The following is a 9,592-nucleotide window of genomic DNA, read 5'->3' as shown; positions in this document are numbered from 1 at the left end:
ATTGGATTAAGCTTGTTTTGGGATTATGGTTTTAATTGTTTTTAAAAGTATTTTTTATTTTAAAATATATTAAAATAATTTTTTTATTTTATAAAATTTATTTTTGATAGTGATATATTAAAATAATTCATAATAATTAAATAATAATAATTTTAAACACAAAAACAATAAAAAACACTCTAAGTAAGTCGAGGTTAGTTCATGCATGATGCATCTGCTTGCTTGCTCTCATAAAAATGGAAATATTAATTATTAATATAAATATCAATTTGACATCCATGGTTCAATGATTGCTTTTGAGATTCTATGCTTTTATAAATTTATTTTGTGTATTTATATTTAATTATATTAACTCACGAATCCTATTCAAATTTGTTCAAAAAATTGAAATCATGACTCATGAGGGTTAGTGTTTCAATTTAAAACTTGATTTAACTAAACTTGAAATAATCTAGAAATTTAATGGGTTGAATTGATTTATGGGTAATCGGTAATTTTTAAATTAAATAATGTATGAGATTTTAAATTTATAATACCCTGGGTATGTTGGTAAAGGAAATGAGCTTTTTGGTTTCTAAGTTTTCTTAAAAAAAATTGTTATTGAATAAGTTGATAAAGAATCCTCGCGCGCGTGTATTCTTCATTTTTTCTACTCTACTTGAGCAAGAATCATCACAGTATCCCACAGCAAAGGTATATACATTTACAATTAGTTAAGGCCTGGCTTTTCACTGTAGAAATAAACAGTGAATTTTTTTTTTCTTTGATACTTATTTTTTTTTAATTTTACTATTTAATATTAAATTTATTAAATATAGAATTTTATAATTTATTTTAATTTATTTTTTATGAAGTTATTCTCATCAGGTTGTAAATTTTTCGAATTACTCATGTTGACTTGAATCAATTTTTTTCTAAACATTTTTTTTTCAAATTCATCACTCGGATTGATTGAGGATTGAACTCTATATTTTTGTTTGAATTATTTTTTATAGAGTTATCTCAGTCTTCTAATCTAGGTTTGACAAATTAACTCGAGTTTACTCGGGTTATTTTTTTATTATTTTTTATATTTTTTTAAATGTAATCCTTCGAAATTGGGTTGATTGGGAATTTGAATTTTTTTATATGTTTTCTATGTGGTTATCACGATCTTATAACCTGGTTTGCGGGTTATGCTAGTTGATTCGAGGTTTTTTGTCATTTTTAGTTGATTTTTTTTTAATTTCATTTTTCAACAGTGAGTAGATTAAGAATTAGACTTTGTAATTTTTTTCATTTACATTCTATAAGGTTATCCTGGTCTAACAATCTGGATCACGAGTTTTGTCAGTTGACTCAGGTGGTTTATTATGTTTTTTTTAATTGAGTTTTTTTTTTAATTTCATCCCTCAATATTGGGTTGATTGGAAATTAATTTCATAATTATTTTTTTAACTTACTTTCTACGGGTTATCCAAGTTTTATGCCATGTGTTTAGCAAGTTAACCCAAGTTGACTTGACTCGTTTTTATAATTGAACTTTATTTTAAATTTCATCAATTAACATTGGATTGATTGATTGATAATTTAATTTAATATTTTTTAATTTATTTTTTATAGGGTTATCATAGTCTCGTAATTCGAGTAGTGGAATTGACAAGTTAACTCAGATCAATCTAATATATTGTTATTTCAATATTTTTTAAATAATACACCATCTTGATTTTTCTTAAATCAAATTATATTTTTATTGATAATTTGAAATGCCTTTTAGTCAATCAAGTCGACCGGATAATATAAAATTAATCCCAGTATAATTTAATTTAAAAAAAAACATATTAAAAACACATAAATAATTTTTTATATTATAAAGAAAAGATAACCGACAACAGAGCAAAAACAATGATGTAATATAATCTAACTGACAAGGCTAATGATTATTAGCGATTCTTGCCATGTTTCACCATGTATACTATTTATTTATTCACCTACAAATCATTGCCAAAAAAATATTAAAAATATTGATAGAATATTCCATCAACAAGTATAAAAAATTATGCCATAAAGAAATTTTTGTAATGAAAACAATGACAGAATACTCTGTGATTTTAGAATTGTGTCCCATCAGGTGTCTGTGTATATATATATATCCGATAATTTCTCATGCCCCTGTTCTCGACTTGTTAAAAGTTTTTTTTTTTTTTCTTGTGCAACGAGCATTAAGAAAAATAATCAATAGTCATTATAATCTATGTGCATGATGAATGCCTACAGTGAATTATCAATGCAATTATTTTATTTTTAGTTTAATGTGGGTGTCCGGACCAGTTTGAGCGTACCTCGACTAATCCCACAGGTCCTGAAAATAACGATCATGTAAGCCTTCAGTGATCATCATATGAGCAATCACAGGGTTCGAATATGAAACCACAGAACGAGCAAATTTTTTTATCCCAAATTTTTATCACTGGACCACCACCTCTCTAGATAGTATACCAATGCAATTATTTATCAGTAAGGTCACTGTATTGTACTCTAAGGCAATGTAAAGAGTTTACCACGATCTCCACGTTTTATTTTTATTTTTCCTAATTTAATGGCAAGGGAGATAAGGGCAAAAGTTAACGGTGATTTTGTAATTTTATGCTGGCATGAATAGTTTTCGTTTGTTACTTAAGGGTGTGAAAAAATATCAAAAAATCGATTAAACTGAGAAAATTAGAAAAAAATAACTGAAAAAACCAAACTGTAAAAAAACCAGATTAGAATAGTTAAAAAACCGACCGGTTTGGTTTGGTTTCGATTTTATAAGTCTAAAACCAAAAAACCGAACTGAAATTAATAACCAAGTCAAACCGAAAAAATCGAGTCAAACCGAAAAAAACTAAACCAAACTCATTAGAAATTACAAAAAAAACCCCAAGAAACAATGTAGTTTTTTATTTTTAATATAAAACAACCGAAACCGATCGGTTTGAACTAATTTCATTTTTTTTTAATTTAGTTTAGTTATTTTTTAGGTAAAATCTAAACCGACCAATTATCCATCACAGACTTACAATACAATAAAGTTGATGAGAAAAAAACTTACAAAAACAATTAAAAGAAAAACATGTTCTGTTTGGTTGCGATCGCAGTTAATGCAGATCGTGTTTGAAAGTGAGGAGTGAAATGATGCAAATAGAGAAAGTTTGGTTGAAACAAATAAAGTGATAATAAAAAAAACCAAATATAGTTTTATTATTACATAGAAATTAAGAATAAAGATAAAGAACGAGAAAGATTTTTTTTTTCCTTAAGCATGCTATATTGTTCTTATATTTTAAAAGAATATAAATTTATTTAAAAACTCGTAATTTTTTTATATTTATATTTTTATTTTTTCAATTAAATATTTTTTATATTTATATTTTTTATTTTAAAACACTAACCACATGTAACTTGAAAAATTTAACCGAGAAAGTTGATTTCACGATTTAAAAAGACCATGGCCACCCCACCATTCCCTTGACGAGGTTACCATTGTTCTAGCTCAAGGGAATTTGTCACTTCGATGTAATTAACATTCTGATTTATGAGTTGATTAGGGGGTCTTTTGTAATCAAACCCTAACTAAGGTAATTTAAGGACTAGAGAAATCCCAGTCTCTTAGGTCATTGGAGCCTAGACAGGCAAGAACGTGATGTTAGGGTTCAATGCCCATTTGTCAATTGTAAGTTCATGTCCAAAAACCAGTTGGCTGTTCTCCACTTGGTACTTGGCTTTTTATTTCCTAGTTGATTTGTTTTTACACATGCAAAACTATAAAAAATTAATATAGCTTTTTATTGACCTTGTGGTTAGCTTGAAGCTAGCTTCATCATTGATCAAATGATTGCTCATACGAAAATAAAAATTATAATAGTACAGTAAAATTAATAAATTATTAATTATTAAAAATATAAATACCCTTGATCCTTAGTTCTCAATAAAATCCTTCATATGAAAAATCATGCAACTAGGCCCTTATTCCTTCAAGTCTAACAAAATTTATTGAATCAAACCTGTAATTTTTTTTCTCTGCTGGAAATCTATGCAAGACAACTTCGTCATGAAATATGTTTCTAGAAATGTGGTAATAATTACTTTACAAAGTGTTTTTCATTCCAAAACACATTAAAATAATATTTTTTAAAAATTATTTTTGACATCAGCACATTAAAATGATTTGAAAATTTCAAAAAATATTAATTTAAAACAAATAATTTTTTTTTAATTTTTTTCAAAAGCACTTCGAAAACACAATACCAAACACACCCGAAACAGGATCAACCATCAACATAAAAATTGTGGATATATATGAATTCAATCCAAACAATCAATTATAAATTGAAAGGTTAAATATTAGGGACTTCATCATCAAAATCAGCAAAATATTAATTGGATTTGGCAGGGACCAATGCTCAGATTATATATATATATATAATTCATTATCTTAGGCCTCACATTAATTCATTGACATCAATATCACAGGATTAGAGCAAGTTTTCGTTTCCCCTAGTTACCTCTCATGGGCGGGCACAATGCAAGCCAAATGCCCCTAGTTACTTGCAACGATTTCATAGTTTTCCCTTTGCTCTTCAACCCTGCATGCCTTCTCTCACTAACTTCCAACCCCTCCCTCCCTCTAACTTGATTTATTATAATGGATAGAAATCACATACTCCTTCTCCCATGTCCATGATCCAAGTAGATTTAGAGAATAATGGATGAGATGAACCAAATTTTCCAAAGCTCTCTTCGTGACAATGGTCAGGCGTTATTTAAGGGGAAGAGGAAGGATTTTTTCTTTATAATCAGAACAATTCCACTCATTTATTTCTTGCAAGTATTTATTGTCAAATCCTTATTTGTCGTGTTTTTTTCATATAATTTTTTTAACTATTTTTTTCAAGTTTCATACCAACTCACTTGAAAATTTTCGCTGTCAATAATAAAATCGCTTTAAATTTTATTATTTTTCCATTAAAAATTATGTAGTTAAGTGCTATTTTACCTTGACCAATGATATGATATTTTTATTCACAAATTCATACTTTAATTTATTTATGGTTTCACACTAATTTACCGAGATTCATAATTTTTTTAATTCTATTATTTTTGAATTGCGATTTAAACAATTTATTACGGGGTTTACATGGTGAATAACAAGAAGACTCGATGTCTATAGGCTTACAAGGTTAATTTCATTTGCCTGACATTTTTTTTAAAAAAATAAAGCAAATTACTGTGACTTTTTAGCCTAGTTTCTTGACACAAAAAATATGATTGGAAAATTGGGCTGTTTTTTTTTAATATAAATTTTTAATCTATTTTCACATAAAAAAACATCAAATAAACACCCTTATAACCGCAATAAAGTAATTTCTCAATTTAAAATATTTTTAAATCGGTTAAAAAACACAAAATCAAATTAAAAACCCTCTCTTGAACATGATATGTTTTTTTAGATAAACTAAAAACTAAAAAACACCTTAATAACAGTTATCTCGTTAAGTAAAACATATTAACTCTAAATTTGATAATTTTTATCAATGAAATCAAATTAACCAGTTATTTTTTCTTTCCTCACAAATTTTCCAACGACTCTCTCTCTCTTATGAAACATAGGGGCTATAATGTGAAGAAATTAATGTCTTGGGTCAAAATATAAAAATTTAAAAGTAAAGGGATAAAAAATAAAGTGAAAGAATTCTAAAGAAAAAAAATCTTAAAAAGGTGCGTGATGAATATTAAATAAATAAATCCTTCATTTTTGCTTTAATGTCAAATTGTATCCCTGTATTTTTTATTTTTTCAAGCTATAAAACTAGATTTTTTTATAAAATTGAGTATCAATTATTTTTCTTGAGATAATAATAATCTTATATAAAATAAATTATTAAAATCAATTCTTAATTAATTCAACATAAAATATAAATTTAAAAAACATGATAATAATAAAAAAATCACAAAATACTTTAGATCGACACAATATTATAAAAGATGATGAACAAGGAAATCACCACTCTTTTTTTTTTTTGACGTAGCGTAATTGTGATGCAATGTACTTTTATAAAATTTCCAAAAATATCATTGAGCTACGCGAGAATAGATTTCTTACCAAATATTAACCGAACGGCAAATAAATTCCTTCGTTTCACTGTGACGAGTGTAGCTTTCGGGGGTTAAGTCCGATAACGAAGACTCACCCTCTTGTAGAATGCAAATTTCACGCAATTCATAAGAGCCTGGAACTTTTGAGCAGTAGCAACAGTCAAAGCACTAACCACCGTATCAAGTAACCAAAAAAGCAATCTCGAGAGAGAGATACGAATGGATTTACCGGAGCTGTGGGCAATCCTCGGTCCTGCAGTCGCTGGTGCGGTATTTGGGACTGGATGGTGGTTTTGGATCGACGCCGTCGTTTGTAGCTCCGTTACAGTCTCTTTCGTTCATTACCTCCCTGGTCATCTCTCCTTCTCTTTAATTTTCTCTTTCTATCTCTCAATTTCACGATATAATTATGTATGTGGTTGTTTTCGGATTGATTGATTTTTCTAGGGTTTTGCAACTGTAGGCATATTTGCATCTATTGCAGCTCTGATGTTTAATTGTGTTAGAAAAGAGGATATTGATTACTCTCCTTACGAGGAAGGCGAGTGGAGGTCTGCAATTCCTATCTCTCCCTCCTCCTTTTTTTCTCTCCATTGCTTACGATGTTATTTTAATTCTTCAATTTTCTGTTAGAAACCCCTTTAAGAAACAATATAAAAAAGTAAAAAATCTGGGTTGCATTATTATCTGCTTAGCAACTATATTTTCCGGAAATTTACTTTGAAGGGACATTGTTGTACTATCAATTTATTATGTAGCACACAATGCCTCGGAGCACCACGAGTATTTATTTCTGATTTTGACAATGATCTTGTTATCTCGTGTTCATTCCTGCAACGCTGAGACGTTAGAAGCTATGGTTTTGATATAAAAAAGTGTCACCATCTTAGAGTGCAGTTCAGTGTGCGACTGTGCAAAATGTTTTCTCCAGTGTATTTTTTGTCAAATCTGCTGCTATGCTCAGTGATTTTCAGCCAATTGTATGCCAATAGATTATAGACGGGCATTACAATCTTTATGATGATTGTATTGTTTTCTCTTCTTGTTTCTGCATTTACTTCACCCTTTTGATCTTGGCTTTGTTTGGTGCTGTTGCAATCTTGGTACATGATTGCTAAATTGGATCTTTACCATGCAATCGAATACTTAAAATTGTTATGAGCTGTTATACATTGATGTTATACACACGAATGAACCTGAGAAGCAGCTGTTCTCTTGTACAGGAGATGCAGCAATTTATGATTAATTTTGATGTTATTTTCTCTGGAGCAAAACTGTTAAAAATTCTTGTTTTTCCTTCCTTTCCGAGTGCTGGGTTCTCAATGGAATTGACAGTGATTATGTTAGAATGATCCGAAACCTTTGATGATATAGCACTGTTAATTTATTATGTCTATCTTTTATGCTAAAAGATTTGAATTGAAAATTTAGACTCTCTCCCTCCATCTCTGTTTGAAATAATTTAGAAATCCTCCTAGCAATTGCCACATTTGCTTCTAGATGAAATTGTTTAAATTTTCCTCTTGGCTTTTGGGCTCAGTGTTTGCTAATGCTTCTCTTAATTGCAGATTGAAGCTTTGGCTTTTCTTTGCATATGTCGTCTCCTTCGTCTCTTTAGCAGCATCAGTGGGTTTGTTGATTCAAGATTCAATTGTCAAAACAGGGCCTTCAGTGTGGACAGGAACTGCTGGCGTTTTGCAGTGTGTGTTCGTGCTGATAAGGTAAATGGTTTGTTCTGCGAGTCTCTCATCTGTCGCATACTGTTAGGTCATGATGTTAGTGCCTTTGCTTTGCCATGAACTGCTTATCCTTTGCCTTTGTTTCGTAGCGGTGACTGAAGAATTTCCTGAGTTATTCAGGTTTCTGGTCTGGTCATCTTTGGATGATCTAGTTAAAGTGGCCGTTCATTTTTTTCTTTATTCCTATAATCACTTCACCTAGCCTCTGATGAACATGCAATTTTAGAATTTAGATGATAGTTCCATGCATGTCGATTTGAGCTATGAAAAAGTTGTTGTCACTTGGATCTGCTGGTCTACCTCTCTCTGTCACAATAACAATTTCATGCTGGAGATTCAAATAGGCATAACAATGTGGATTCACATGCGCAGTCATGTCCATTTTAGAGATGTTATTTCACATTGCCTGAACCAATTTGGATGTACCATTTGCTCCTTCTCTTTCTCATTGTTTAAATGATGTCCCCATTCTTTCTTGTTTCCTGCAGTGGGCTAATTTATTGGACCTCACATTCTGAATGAGTTGTGGTGATAAGTACATTTACATGTTTGGAGCTTGGAATCATGACGGAGGGAGTTGGCAGTGCATGTATCCTTACTTAACCCACGGGACAGAACATACTTCTACATTGTGTAAATTTTTATCCTGTGCTAACAATATTGAGCATAAAAGCTGACCCGCGGAACTTTTCTGGAATTTGAGATGTTTGGTACGTAATAAATTGAAATCTCATAAACTCTGGTGTTTCTTCAATGGCCTTGTGCAGAAGCCAAATTCTATTATTTTCAGGTTGTTCACACAATTAGTCTCAGTTTCGTCACAGAATGCTCAAAATACTATTACCTCTTTCAGTTTGCCTCGGATCCCATGCTATTGTTCATGTCTGGCTCCCCCCTTTTGTAATACGTCATTTTTCTTTATTATGATGCTTTTCTAGTTTCTTTTCTTTATAAATATAATATTTTTTCCTAGTTTATTTTTTGGATTCAATATAATTAATGTTTTCTAGTTTTTTTCCATATAAAGGTTGTAATAGCCTTTTAACAAGTGGAAACGTGGATAAATAAAATTAATTATTTTAAGAATCTTTCTATACTTATAGTGTTTTTGGTCTTTGAGAGTTTTGACTTGTAACAAATTTTTTTATCCCTTGCTCTTGACCATGTCAAACTTAGGGTTGGTAATTTGTTTATATTTATTTTTTATATACCTATCAAGGTCTTAAAAAATATTCTGATATCGGGTTAGTAATCGATTTAACAACAAAAGATTTTGATTTTATTGTTTTCAAGAAATTAAAAATGAGAGTATTAAAATTAAAAAAAAATGGCACATTTTATTTTTAAAAAATAGTGGTCAGTCTTTTCTTTTTGGTCATCAACATTTTTATCTTTAATTTGATTCTTCAATAAATGTGTTATTCTTCAATAAATGTGTTTATTGGAATTTGAGGTTGGTGATTTGTTTTAATATATTTTTTATATAGCTACCTCGATCTTAAAAACAAAATTTTTTTTATTGGATTAGTGTTCGATTTGATTTTATTATTCAAGGAAAATTAAAAATAAATAAACCAAAATTGAATTAGAGGAGGAATTGGGAGGCTTTTTAACACACACACATGAGTGTCTGAGCACTTATGCTAAATTTCCTCTTTGGTCCTTTTAGTCGGGACATAAAATGATTTAGTTTAAAACTTTATTTTACTTGTATTTTTATCTATGAGTTTGAGAGA

General features: G+C 29.5%; 1 protein-coding gene across 1 annotated transcript; it reads left to right on the top strand.

The window, feature by feature from the left end:
• Positions 1-6,124: 6,124 nt before the first annotated feature.
• LOC7463183 (uncharacterized) lies at positions 6,125-8,610 on the top strand. Its single transcript, XM_002302226.4, has 4 exons — positions 6,125-6,469; positions 6,581-6,668; positions 7,686-7,838; positions 8,345-8,610. The coding sequence occupies exons 1-4, from the start codon at positions 6,337-6,339 to the stop codon at positions 8,376-8,378; spliced, it is 408 nt and encodes a 135-aa protein (XP_002302262.1). The 5' UTR covers positions 6,125-6,336; the 3' UTR covers positions 8,379-8,610.
• The last annotated feature ends 982 nt before the right edge of the window (positions 8,611-9,592 follow it).

Source organism: Populus trichocarpa, chromosome 2 (assembly GCF_000002775.5).
Source record: "Populus trichocarpa isolate Nisqually-1 chromosome 2, P.trichocarpa_v4.1, whole genome shotgun sequence".
NCBI classification, from domain to species: domain Eukaryota; kingdom Viridiplantae; phylum Streptophyta; class Magnoliopsida; order Malpighiales; family Salicaceae; genus Populus; species Populus trichocarpa.
This window is presented reverse-complemented; position numbering and strand designations above follow the sequence as displayed.